At 39.5% G+C, this 14,217-nt stretch overlaps 1 protein-coding gene across 4 annotated transcripts in view; it reads left to right on the top strand.

Annotated features, from left to right (window-relative positions):
- The window catches only part of pof1b (POF1B actin binding protein), a 47,784-nt gene that overhangs the window by 18,511 nt on the left and 15,056 nt on the right, over positions 1 to 14,217 (top strand). For 2 of the 4 annotated variants that reach the window (XM_036142789.1, XM_021319640.2), the window contains exons 3-5: positions 11,078 to 11,355; positions 13,741 to 13,765; positions 14,019 to 14,099. In XM_036142789.1, coding sequence (XP_035998682.1) covers positions 11,078 to 11,355; positions 13,741 to 13,765; positions 14,019 to 14,099 — 384 coding nt within the window. The remainder of the gene's footprint in view (positions 1 to 11,077; positions 11,356 to 13,740; positions 13,766 to 14,018; positions 14,100 to 14,217) is intronic. The other 2 variants (XM_036142788.1, XM_021319641.2) reach the window with 2 other exon arrangements.

Genomic DNA, 14,217 nt, shown 5'->3' with positions numbered 1-14,217 from the left:
GGACATACTGTATTTTTTTAAAACGCAGACCGAAATCCAATCAATTGAAGGTTTTGTAAAGCTTTTATCTGCCGACACCAGTTTTAGCAGATTAGAATTTATCTCCAAGATTTCCATCCATCCATCATCTTGATCTTATCCAAGTTCAGGTTGTGGGACAACAGCTCCAAGAGGGAAACCAAGACATCCTTATCCCAAATGACATCCTCCAGCTCATACTGGGGGATCTCAAGGCATTCCAAGACCAGACTAGATAGATTAGTCCCTCCAGCAAGTTATGGACCTTCCCCAGAGTCTCCTCCCAGTGTGACATGCCCAGAAAACACCCAGGAGGTTTTATGAGATGCCCAAACCACCGTAACTGACTCGCATCGATGCAGAGACATAAAGATGGGATGAGGAGCTATGTTAGCTCCCCCCCAGATAACATAGCTCCTCACCCTTGGGAAGATGCTCTTTTCGGCTGCTTGTATCCTGGATCTTGTCTTTTGGGTCACGATGCATTCGTCACGACCATAGGTGAGGGTGGGAATGTTGACGGACCAGTAAACAGAGAGCTTTTTTCACTACAACAGACCGGTGAAGCACCCCCCATTATTTCAGACAACTCCCCAATGCGTCTGTCCATCCTCCACTCCATCCTACCATCACTCTTGAACAAGACTCTAAGATACCTAAACTTGCTTGAGGCAGAGGAGTTTACAGATCATCAACTGGAAATGCAAAATATTTATACTTCATAAATTAAAACTTTCTCACTTCTTGTCAATTTTTAGCACACTTGAAAATGCAATATGCCTCACATCACATGATATTCAATTTAAAAATAAGTTTCAAAAAAGTATTGGCCCTAAGTGCCCTTTTCTGTTAAAGTTGCTCATTAATTATCGCTGTCGTGATCAGAAGAGTCGTCAAACTGTGTGTGTATGTGTGTAATGGAGACTGAGCAGCCTGTGTTACACAGCTCTGCAGTGAAACTGGATTTTACTCTTCAGAATTAAAATCTGAAGAGTTATTACTAAAGTGTCAAGAATTATTACTTGACACTTTAAACTTTCCCATGCATCTCGTGGGTAAGGAGCTCAACTGGCTCAGTTGTTGTGCTTAGCGAGGTTAGCCTAGCATCTGTCTGTGAGGAGTACTTAGACCGTTCACTAAACTTTAAGATGTCCAAAATACTGCAAGGATTTCCTAATGAACGTGTCCCATAACACACAAACTTGATTCTTCAAAAAATGGTTAAACAGCCCAAGTTTGGTGAAAATGTTCAGTTCAGTTCAAAAGTAGCCACCTTACTGTGCTGTCGAGGTTGCCATCGTAGAAAATGGTTTCCTTTCTAGACTCTTCTTGCACCATGGGACTTTCCTCTGACTGCATTTAATGCCATGGCAAATATTTGGTTCTTTTCCCTCAGTAATAAGTTCCTACTCTAGCAAAAAATCCAGATATGAAGCCGGATGCAGTTTGGAAAGCTTTCAGTTTAAAACAAAGCCTTTGAGGAGCAATAAATCTGAAACTATGCTGTATAAAATTAGAGTTTGACTGAATAAATGTTTTAAAAATGAGCTATTCAAGTCAAAAGGTCACATCTGTTGCTCAGATGACTGCATAGCTTCTCCATGCAGCTGCTCGGATGCAGGCTGCATGCCTGAGGCAGCAGCATGCAGTCACACCTGTGTAATTCCTGGAAAGATGGGTTTTACAGCACAGACAAGCCCACCTGCTGATGGGTGACTTTAACTTTTTCTGACCTCCAAAAAGGTTTTATCAAAACTTCAGTTTTTATTTTCCTTTTATTTGTGCTTAGTCTTCATCTTATTTCTATTGTATTTTGACAGAAAAACGGTTAAAGCTAGAGCAGGTAGAAATGTCTCTATGTTAAACTATAGCAACATGTAGAAAAAAAGTGAATTTGATGTAACAAAAAGCGTGGAGGAACACATTAGAGCACCGTAACTGAAACAGTCTCTTTGAGCAGGAGATATTTTACAGTACTCCGGCACAAAGCAGCTCACAGGGACTCGAACAAAGAGCTTGTGTGGAAAGACGACTCCTCTTCTCTTGAATAACAACCTCTAGTGTTACTTGGTCACACAAAGTCCTGGGAGTCAGAATCACACCCCACGGCCCCCGTTCCACAGACTGAGGAAAAAGAGTCTGAGTTTTTTTTTTTTTCATGATCTGGAAAGAAAAAAAAATATATTGAAATGATTTTTGAGGAAGCGACTATTGATATTTTACATGGATATTGGCTACTTATGGAATCCATTAAAGGGTTAGGGCATGTTCATTAAATCATATGTTGAAGAAAAAAGGATGAATTGTCTTCGCGTTTAGTATGAATTCTTGCTTAGTCGGTATAAAACGTCCTCTGGGGGAAAAAAAAGTCTTTGACCCCAAAAAGCCGAGTTCAAAATTACTGCAAAATATTGAAATTGATCAAAGACTTCCCACAAAACTAACTCTAAAATGGAACCAAAACCCAACCCATGTCTGCTGGAATAGTTATCGTAGAAAAATAAATTAATCATTGGTCAGGTACACCTTCTCTTTTAAAACATCTCTTCACTTTGAATCACTGAACTGGTGAAAAACGGAGGAATCAGCAAATATTTCTGTAAAATTACTGTTTCCAGCAGCAGGACTTCCTGTAAATATCCAACATGCACTATTCTTCACCCCGACCACATGGGCACACTTATATTTCTAAAGCTTCTACCTGTTGATAACATTAGAATCTGATGGATGGATCTGCCTGTTGAGATGTGTTTAAAATGTGTTTATTCCTATCACAGCATAAACAGTCACACTTTGACCCATGTTGACTTGCACTGTATAAGCTAATGTGTTGTGAAAAGCTTGAATGAGTCCCAAGCTGCCTTTTTATTTATTTATTTTTTTATTATTTATTTATTTATTTTAGGTTTTTGACTCGTCGGTGTGGCATATTTGGAATAGAATTTAATTATTTACATCTGAAAAAAGGAGAATTGTAAAATCTGCTTGCGGAATAATAGATTAATCTTATTCTGTTGGAAAACTTGTCCATCTCAATTTAACACTGCCATGATTGTGAGGAAAATGCATTTGTGGGTTGAGCAGCAGCATAAATTGGGGGGGTTCATGGCCGAGTGGTTAGAGCAGCGCGCTTGCACTCAGAGAAGGATGCAAGTACCCGGTTCGATCCCCAGTGCCGGCACTCTGGGTCCCTGAGCAAGACCCTTAACCCCAGATTGCTCCCCGGGCGCCGCAAATGGCAGCCCACCGCTCCCCTGGGTTAAGATGCAGAAGTGAATTTCTCCATTGTGAGATCAATAAAGTACAATTATTATTTATTTAAATCTGTGGGTTGTGATCATCGACGACCTGCCCAGGCCTCTCATCCGGTGACCAACAGCCAATTCTGCTGTTGACTCTTGTCTGCTGCTGGTTATCGGACTACATGATTAAAGTTAGGAGACACTGGCAATTCCGATTCAGATTGTCAGGAGTGTGTGGTTCATCTGTGTGCAGTCTGTACGGCTGCTCCTTCTGGACATGCTGGTCACCAGCTTGGTCACACAGCGCTGTGGGACAGCGTCACATTCTGCAACCAGCGCTTGTTGCAAGTCAACCCAGTGTTGTCCTTGTCACTCAGGCAAAAACTGAATTCCCAAGCAAAATAACTTGTGTTCAGTGGAGCTGAGGTTAGGTTAGGATTATGAGCAGGCCATTTAAACTTCTCCGCTCCTCGATTTAGGACGTAGTCTCTGATAAACGCGGTACAATCTGGAAATTATGAACGTTTTCATTTCAGAGTTTTTGTTTTTGAAGTTATTGACCTTTTTAAAGTTGGAATAAACGTAAAAGACACAAACGTACACTGTGTATTGTCAGAGTTGACACCTACTGGTTTGTCTGGTTGGGTAACAAGCGCTCACCCTAGAGCTGTTTTGTGTGCAGAATGGTTTGTGTCCCTTAATGATTCCACTCTCCTTTTTTCTCTGAGTGTGACAGGCATGTCAGTGTGACAGGTACCCACCTCTGTGTACACTGCTCATCCATTTAAACAGGCTTTGTTATTTTTTTATTTGTTTTTTACAACTCTGCCGTTTTTTGTTTTCTTCAAAGGCACGACAGAGGCATTCGTTTTTAAATCTGTGACCTTTGAGCTCTGCTGGATTGTAAACCAGCCTGCGGCTTTCATACCACGTTCCCTGCAGCCAGCCAGAGTCAAGACTTCTTAAGCTGGCGAATACCAAAGCTGTGTGTCACCGGAGTTACCCCGTTGGTGCCAAGCACTTGTTCAAACACTTGGACTAGATTCTGTTTTGATAGCTTGATAGAGATACCTTCCCGGGTGTGGAACTTTCTGTGTGTTTTAATATCTTTTAAATATGGGCAATTATTTACATTAAACTCTAATGAAAACTTGTGATGTGGTTTTTGGTTTGCACCATGAACGGGCAATTGAGTAAACTTTTAAAGGTAACCATGAGGTTAAAGCTTAACTGCATATTTGTTGGTAATATGCAAATCTTTCACCATGATTGTTTTGAAAGCATCTGGTGTGCTCTGATTGGATGGCCAGAGCCAGGCGGGGAGTGCCAACGACCGTGTTTTTGTTTGAATGTTGTTGTAGGACACGGGAATTCAAAAGGTGGGAACGCTTCTTACAAGTGTGCCGCCTCATCGAGTCTCCCATAGTTAGGATTAATAGCGGGGAAGAACTGCTGTTTAAAATGAAGGAATGAGGTTTGCCACTGGTCCTACTTTTTTTTTTTTTTATCTTTTGCATTAACAGCTATTTAATTATAAATGTAGAACAGAGAAATGCAAAAAAAAACAAATAATAAGTACTCAATGGAAAGTCCTCCAGTTCATCACAATAAGTATCTACTGAATAGCTGCCATCTTGGCATCATAATTTGACTTTGGATGTTGTCTCTAGACCAGGTTGGTCACCAACCTTCTTGAAACTGAGCGTAATCCATTGCTGTTGTTATACGAAGGGCTACCAGTACTGACATTTAAACTAGAAGAGTCAGAGTTCACCTTAACTTTATGAAAATGGACACATTTTTCATGTATGTTTATAGATATTGTTGTTTTTAAATCTATATAAATGCAGGTGTGAATTAACAGAAAGAGGAACAGAATAACATAAAGTTTGGGAGTGTTGACCTTTAAAGGATTGTGTTTTTTTTTTAAATCTTTTCCTTTTTTTAAAAACAGGCTCATGGGCACTTGTGGTCCTCAGGGGCTACTTGGTGCCCCCTGACCTAAGCTTATCTACTTCAAAGAGCCACTGTTCTGCAGTTCACCCTGCAGTTTTCTTTTTTTATAGGATTCAGATCCCAGGGACTGACACAGCAAAGAACATTGTTGATTTGTGAACCACTTGTGTTGATTTGGCCTTGTGTTTCAGCTCCACTGTCATGGTGTTTTCAGGAAAAGAAATTAGATCTTGACATGGCTGTTCTTCTATACTTATTAAATGCACTCAAATTAAAGTTTAGGTTTATGTGTGAGATTAGCTGCAACAATAGACGATTGTGTTTTAAGGCTTTTAGATGATGTATAGCTGAGAGACGGCTTGTTTGTCTTCAGTGTTGAAACAAAACATGTAATCACTCGGGTATTTTAGCCACCTGGCTGAGTGGGTTGTTCCTGACTTGTGTGGAAAATCCTAGACTGTTGTTATTTTTGTCCTGTCTTAACCATGAACGATGCAAACAGTGCACAACGTGACTCTTTAAAAACCCAGCACCGCTGCAGTTTATCTCCCAAACTCTGGATTTCCAGTTTAGCAGCAACTGATTTTCTAGCTGAATAAATAAATGAGTATTTCCCTTTATGGTCCCACAGAGGGAGAAATTATATCTGCGTTTAACCCACCCTTTTATGGCAGGGGCTCTCAAACCTTTCTGGCCAGGGACCCCTTAGCAGCGGTAAAATTTTTCCAAGAACCCCTTTAGATTCCTAATGCTGGTAGTATTTTTAAATAGTTTTTTGTGCTGTTAAATACATCAGGAATTAGGTATGTTTTTAAAAATATATATAAATACACCTAATAATAGAGATTTGGTGGAGATAAGATCCTCATTCTGTATGTAATTTTAGCTGATTTGGCTTTTACCTTACTTGATGAAGTGGTTAAATATTTGTGTTACTTAGCTCAACCAGACGCATCCTCAGCAGTGACTCCTCAGGCCCGACAATATGCGTTTCACGGACCCCCAACACGTGGTTCGCGGACCCCCGGGGGTCTGGTAACCCCAGTTTGAGGGCCGCTGCCTTAGGGAGCAATGTGCGGCCAACACTGTGAGTTTTGAACCATCAACCTTTGCAGCCTCTCCTGTATGCGAATACTCGGCTCCCTAACCCCTAGGCCACCACTCCCATTTTGCTGCAATGAGATGCATTCATCTGCAATAAATTCATCTGTACAAGGCTGATATTAGCAAGTTTATCTACATTGAAAAGATGCCTTGGTGTTCAGCGGGAGCCTGTCTTGGTATTTGCTCACTGCTGGGCTCAGTGGTGTGTAAAATTCCTCTTCCGACAGGTCATCTTCCACCGAGCTCCTGTGGAATCCTGTTGAACCAATTCGGCCAGTTTGGATGTTTAGTAAGGCCCGACAATTCATCGTAAAATGAATTCAAAAAGTGTAACGTTTGTTGCATGAAGTAGATCCAGTATTTGGAAACTTAGACGAATAGTGTCTGTGCCTTTCTTCATGCCTCAGACCATGATCTTTGTCATTTAGCCAGACTAGCCTGTTTATTGCTCCCCCCTTCTGGTTCGCTTGCAGTAAACCTTTGTTAGATCCACCTCCATGCATCTTGCAGGTTTAGCTCCCTGTTGATTGTTTTCCTCAGAGTTATTTTGTATTTCCCATATTGTTTAATGGCTACCTGAGGATGCTCTTTAGTTTCTCTGTAGCTCTCTGTCTTACAGCATTTCTGTGACGAAACCTCTGACTAAAGATGCTCTGTTGTTTTATAATAGTCTGATGACAAACTTAAATCAGACTTATGAGTTAAAGCTGAAGAAAAATTAAGAGACTCAAGCTCTTTTTAACTCTTATTCTCCTTCTTTTTCTGTCCATTTTCTGTCCGATTTCTATCCAAATAACGGCGGTTAGAGAAACTGCATCACCGATACACTACTTGACATTAGGCTCTTAAACTTGACCGCATTAAACTGACGGCTTTAAAAACAAATGGAAATCATGATCAAAAATGATTTTTTTTCTTGTTTCTTAAATAAAAATGTCTACCTTTTTATTTTCAACCCCCACCCTTGTAGTCTCACTCTAATATTCCCCCAATGGTTAGCAGCCCTGGTTAGTGAGGGGCTTTTAGGCAATTCAAGCTTTATTATTTTAGATAAAGACATACCGAGAGACCAAAATGTCAAATTCCATCCAAATTAATCCAAGTGTCTTTCATTTATCTTTAAAAACAAATTAATTAATTAAATTAATTAAAACTAACAATGAAAAAACAAAAAAAAATTTGTTTTGTTTTGCAGTTTGTTAAAAAATACATGGAGAGCAGTTCCTTCTTTTAATTTCTCATTTTCCTTTCAAATAAAAACTTGGAACAGATACAAAACCGATAACGAGTGTATAAATAAATTTTTTCCCCATTTTGTTTTGGGCTATTAGGTGACCCAGAAGTAGTTTTATGAATTTAGGACAGATACAGAAGGGTTGCTGTTTTGAAGTCTTTTTTTTTTTTTGTCACATGGTTTGCGCTGCTGCTGGTGTGCCAAAAACTGCATGCCTCCCGAGATTTGCATTCTCTGTCGTAGGAAGGTCTAAAAGTGACATAACGCTTTATATATTGTTCTGCTGGTGGAAAAGTGGGGAATGTAAGCAATAATTTCAAACCACGGCGCATAAAAAAAAAACATAATTCCGTGAATTAATCTAGACCGTCACTACCAGTCGTAACTGGTGCTTCCTACAGAACCTTCTTGCTGACATTTTTAAACAATTTGACACACCCAGTTGCAGCAACGTAGCTGATATTTCCGTGTGTGTTTTCTACTTTTTTTTTTTTTTTTTTTTTACTTGTTTTTCTCTCCTGTACACAAATCTGGCAACATGGTTTTATTGTATACCCTAACGTTGGTTAACTGACTCTTATCTGTCCAAAAACACAGGGAAAAAAAAAAAGATCATTATTCAGGACTTTTAAAATTCACTCCAAGTGCATCACAAGTTGTTGAAAGAATCTTAAGAGTTATAAAAACCACCAGTTTAGAAAGTCACAGTCTGTGTTTTCACAAAGTCATTGTGCTTTTAGTGGGAAGGGCTTCCAGCTATGAGCTCAGCTCATGCAGCATTAGATAAGCTGACCGTTTGGCTCAGCTCTGTTGCTACATGTTAAACAGGAGCTGGAGCCTGTTTTGCTCTTGTTTCAGTTGTCATTAGGAATGTAGGCTGTGGCCATTGGCTGGACTCAGGGTTACGCCATAAAACGCTGACATTTATATTTACATGGAAGCATCGGCTGCTATTTATTTTTGTGCAATTTGGGTTCTTTTCATTCCACTTAAGTTACTTCCCGTGTATTTTGCTTCCAGTTTTACTTTGCTAGTTTTGGAAAAGCCCTTTACAATTACATCATGACAGTGCCTCTGTTTACAAGCCAAGTCCATGAATCACTAGAAAACTTAGAGGATGCCATTTTTTTTTTTTTTTTTTTTTTTTTTTTTTTTTTTACAGAAGCTGGTCTGGATCTGTACCAGTCTTACAGATTTTGTTTTTCAGTCTCCCCCAGCAACCATTTTCTTCTTGGCTTATCTTCCAGAGATATTTCTCCGCCTGCTCTGACTTTCACTGAGTAACTTCTTTGCAAGAACTAAATTAGTATGCCCAGAGCTTTGACCTCAACCTCTGAAATGCAGCAGCTTGGGGGATGACCAGGAATGCAGACTGCTAGTTGTGACTACAGATTAGTGGCTGCTTAGTGTTGCTCCAGTAAAAACGTAGAAGCAATGTCTGCAGCTGGACTCTGACTGTCGTGGGCAGTCCAGAAGAGCAGGTATGAATGAAGCAACTTAAATATGGGGTTTGGGTTTTACATTTCCAGTCCCAAGTTTACACACAGCCATCATTGTCATAAATGCATAATAGTTTGTTCTTTTAATTACGCATTTGAACTGTTCTTTTACTTTGCCAAAGTTTTATACTACATGCAGGCTCGAACATAAACTCAGCTGTAATATGTGGTCAGAAGTACCTTAGCAAGTTGCAGAGAAACATACTTCTTTGTTTTATTATTTAGTCATTAATAAGGTCCTGGTATAATTCTGGAGGCATATTTGACCTCTCTACCTGGCAGAACTGGTAGGCTTCATTTAAATTGGATAGTTTTCCTGAAAGTAAAGGGCTTTTAAGCATTGTCCATACATTTATAATACACCTGAGGTCAGTGTGTGTTTTAATGGGTGTTTTAGGGGTCAGGGTTCTTTTGGTAAACCCAATCGGGTTCAAGTTTCAGCCACTGAGCTATATAATACACTGGAGTGCTGATTTTGCCGAAAAACTGAAATCACTGGCCGCCATCTTGCTACTCCCTACTCTCACAGAATCTCATAGGATTTGGTTGCAACAACAAGCAGTTTTCTGGCTGTGTGAAAACGTTTCACAGGTAATTCTACAGTCAGTGGATGTACTAACACTATCAACTACTAGGAAATTAGATGCTGAAATATTTTACATGTTATTCATATTAAATATATATATATATATGTCTATATAAGTATGTGTTTATGTATGTATGTATATATACGTATACACATATGTAAATATATGTTTTTGTATATTGTTATTTATATATTTAAAAATGTTAAATACATATATTTAAATTATTAAAATGCAAAATATTTCAGCACATGACTTTCTTATTACGTGATAGTTTTAGAACATAACATAAAAGTATATGGCATTTGAGATTTTAAAAGTTTAAAGCCCCCCCCTGAACATGAGAAAATCCTCGTTATTCGATGCTGTAGCGCACATATTCCTTAGTTACTGGAGGAAAATAGGGAGTACCAATATGGCGGCTGGTGGCTTCAAAGCGACTCGTTCAAACAAACGGTGATTAGCACTCCAGTGTATAATATAGCTCAGTGGTTTCAGCAATCTAATGATTAATTGTAGTGGAAGTTAAAGAATTTGGATGTGGTCCGTCATTATTCCATCCACTTTGTGCAATGTACACCACCATAAATATTTAGCTTGCCCAGAATGGCTGGTGTGCTTTTTAATTATTATACCCTTTGCATTACTAAGTAATAAAGGCAGAGCGGACGATTTTTGTGGAAATGTAGGTAAGAAACGCCCAACTCCCAAATCCACTCTGGTCATCTTTATTTCTTCTGATGCCTTTCTCTTCCTCTCATAAACCTGTATGCGGTTTACCTCTTTCGACTTTCAGCCATTTTTCAAAGTATACGGTGAGAGCAGCAGAGCAACAATAAACGGCTAACACAGAAGCTAACTGCTAAGCTAACAGCTAAGCTAACTGCTAAGCTAACTGGCTACGTAAACACTAGAAGTGCGCAGCCAGCAAGCGGAAACTAACAAGGGAAGAGCATGCGCACTGGTGCTATGTGAGCGCATCATAATGATTGACATGTGGGACAACCAGCAGATAAAGTGATAAACCCAGAACTCAAAGCTGTAAAAGATCCACTATAACTTTTAAGTAATCTTCCACACTGCATGACGGCACCACCACTATGCTTGACAGTTGGGAAAGTGTCTCAACTCGAATCCTCCAAACATACATCTTGTCTTTTTTTTTGCTGAAAAGCTCAAGAGAGAGGTAGAGAGACCCCCCCCCCCCCCCGGGTCTCTACCTTAGTCAGCAGTGACGTTAAACACCAGCGATTTCCACTTCATGGTAGACTTTTACGGTTTCAAGGCTGCTCCTGAAAGTCCTTACTAACTTTATTGGATCTGAGAGCTGCCGATTGCCTTCTTCCAAACCACGGCAGAGGGATGACACATAGCAACTTTTATTCTCTGCATTGCATACATGTTGTTCGAGTGTCGATCAAAGTTTTGTGTGTTTTCCAGCAGGAGGAAGAGGAGGAGGAGGAGGAGGAGGAGGAGGAGGAGGAGGAGGAGCAGCCTGGTCTTGGAACAGTGGAGATTGAAGAAGTGGAGATTGTCAACGTCTTTCAGCAGAAGCCCCGAACGGTGAGGCAGAGAATCTCCGTGTCGGAGCAGAGGGAGGTTCCGGAGCCAACAAAGCTGGACACGCGGTTCTTTGGCGAACTGCTGGCGGATGTCTACAGGAAGAACTGCGATATCCACTCCTACATCTTTGAAAACGTCTCCAAGATCCGGGGACAGTAAGTGCATGCTCCTAGTGGTGTGGATGGATTAGGAATATGTTGACAAAATATATATTTGCATCATTTTCCTGGGCAGGAAAACACAATCAATGCACAAACTGAAGTCTGTTTTAACAGTAAATCACATTCGAGACACTCAGGTTCTTCCCTCAGCATCACTGTCATGGTTTTGGATAATCTGTAGACTAACAGTGTTGGATTGATCTATGAAAGGTGGTTTTATTTATTTTATCAGCGGCAATCATTATTTTTGGGACAAAATAAACACAGCAACCTATTATCAAGAGTTCAGGCCTTGATAGCTCAAGATAACAAGATATATCGGCAGTGATCACAGCAAAACTGGGATTTCTTATATTTTAACTGTCATCAAAAGACAAACATAAAATATTTCAGCAAATTTGACCATGTTATTTTACCCAAAACAAGATTGAGATCGTTTTAAAAAGTTACCATGCCAAAATCAACATTTAGAAGTGAACATAAAACAATAAAATAAACTCATTGCTATAAAAGGGGCCTAAGATCTTAAGCTTGAGATAAAAACAAACTGGAAAATGTATCTCAAGAAATTGAAATGTTAGTCCAACTCTAAAGCTTAAGATATGACCTAAACATAATATAACTTTTAATCTTCAATAACATCGAAACAAACTTGAAATTTGATCTCGAGATATTAACATTTTAAACTGACATCCCTGTAAAACTAGCATAGGATGTGATCTTGACTTAATAAAATAATTGAACTGGTATTCATAAAACAAGCCTGAGATCCGGACCAAAATATGACATTAGCTACGTTTACATGGACAAAAGTAATCGTAATAAAAGGCCGATCGCAAAAAAAAAAGCATCATGTAAACAAGCCAATCGGAATTTGATGATCGGATTAAGCTCAATCGGAATGAAATTGTAATTGTAATGAGAAGGGTGGTTGACAATCCGATCGATGTGCATGTAAACGCTTGTCAGGATCAAATTATTCCGAATGTGCCAAACCAACCCAAAACCAAACTCAGATGCATATAAACGCACATATTTCTATTAATGACGTTTCAGTTTTTGAGTCACGGAGTGATAACCCACCATTCATTCAGGTTTTATCTCATAATTTTCTCAACATTGGTTTTGTCCCCAGCTTTTCAAACACATACCAACACTGAAAAAACTACAAAGTAAACCTAAATGAACTGGCATTCTTAAAAATAAATCAGCAGAAAATTCACTGTTTCAAATGGATTCTGGACGGTTTGGACTTTCCAAATGGAAAATGCGTAGCAACTCTAAATTGTAAAACAACAAAAAACAGCAACATCACGCTCTACATGTTTCACATGAAACCATAAAGATACGCCTTTTCATCCTGAGTTTGATTCTTTTTGGAGATCAAATGATATCATTGACGTCATGGCTTCATTTTCCTGACATCTAATTAGACCGACTCCTAACAAACAACTATAGTCGCTGCTCTTCAGACAGACTGTGGCTTTGGCAGCTTGCCTGCATTAGTTTTATCTGCAGCCTGGTCCAGCCGGTTTCAGTTGTTCCCGTCACCTAGCATTTGCAGGTAGTCCGCTGTTCAGGCAATCTAGGTACCTTATTCGGTTTTATTTGTTTTGATTTGCTGTGATGTGTTTGGGTAAAGTTGCAGTCAATTAGCTGAAAATGTATCTCCAGGGTGAGAGGCAGGGTCCACTCTGGACAGTCCATCACAGAGACACACAGGTTAAACAGTGACACACACTAAAAAAAAGAAAACTTGGTCTTAAATACCTTCTTCCATTTCGGTTCTTCCTCTACTCTTTATTTTGAAAGTCATCCATGAAACTTAAAATTTTAACTTTTAGCCCATTCCCTCGGGAACAGCTTCCACCCTGAGGATTGTTGTTGTTGGGGGCGGGGGGAATTTTTATTTTATCTTTTTGACTGACCGCCAACCAAATTCTTCTGTGTGTCTCTAATTAGCTGTTGCATTAACAGCTTTGCTGGACGTCTGCAGATAATGTTGCTGGATTTCTTTTCCGTACACATTACTAATAATGAAGGAAAAATCTAGTTTTGAAAATGTTTCCAAGCTGATTAAGTAAAAAAGAAAAAATTATCACAAGAAAAACAAAACGTTTGAAAACCCGTGAAATGAAAATGTTCAAGAAGATCCGGTTCCAATTTGGTCAAAGAACATCTGATTCTTTCCCTATAACCATGCTTCTAAGGTGTTTTGTTTACCAATTTTACTTTAAAGCTCTGCTGTCGTTAAGTTGAATTTCTTTGATTTCAGAAATAATCTCTGTTTAAGATGGCCGTCTGTGTTTATATCATCTGAGAAAAAGTCTGTTTTCCACTGCCTCCTGGCTCACTGTTCGTCTTCTCTCTGTCTTACAGGAAACACTTCTCCAGCGACTTAAAGGTGAGAGACGAGTCTGAACTGAGCTTTTCAGACACACAGAGCTGAAAATGAAATACCTTTTCATCTGCTATATTGATAACGGAAGACAGTTACCGGTATATTAAACAATAAAACCCTTCTAGACCCTATCTGATGGGATCCTGTCCATACTGACGCAGTCTTCTGTTTGTATGAGGCAATGCAGATGTGCGCTGAGATATGTCACCTTCCGTTGCTCCATTTTTTTTTTTTTTCCATTATTGCATGTGTTCAGGGAGAAATACCGGATGTGGAGTCTCTGATTCCCAAAGGAGCCACAGAACTGACCAAACAACAGATGCGCTACCTGCTGCAGGTGAGACACAAGGAACGGAGTCCAGTACAGCTCAATGAGTGATTCAATTATTATCAAAGGATTGCCGGTACTGCGGATCCAAGGCCTTGCCAGGAAAAAAAAATCAGACACATTGTTG

The sequence above is a fragment of the Fundulus heteroclitus genome, chromosome 11 (assembly GCF_011125445.2).
Source record: "Fundulus heteroclitus isolate FHET01 chromosome 11, MU-UCD_Fhet_4.1, whole genome shotgun sequence".
NCBI classification, from domain to species: Eukaryota; Metazoa; Chordata; class Actinopteri; order Cyprinodontiformes; family Fundulidae; genus Fundulus; species Fundulus heteroclitus.
Note: the sequence above shows the minus strand (reverse complement) of the source record. Positions and strands in the feature narration are given on the sequence as shown.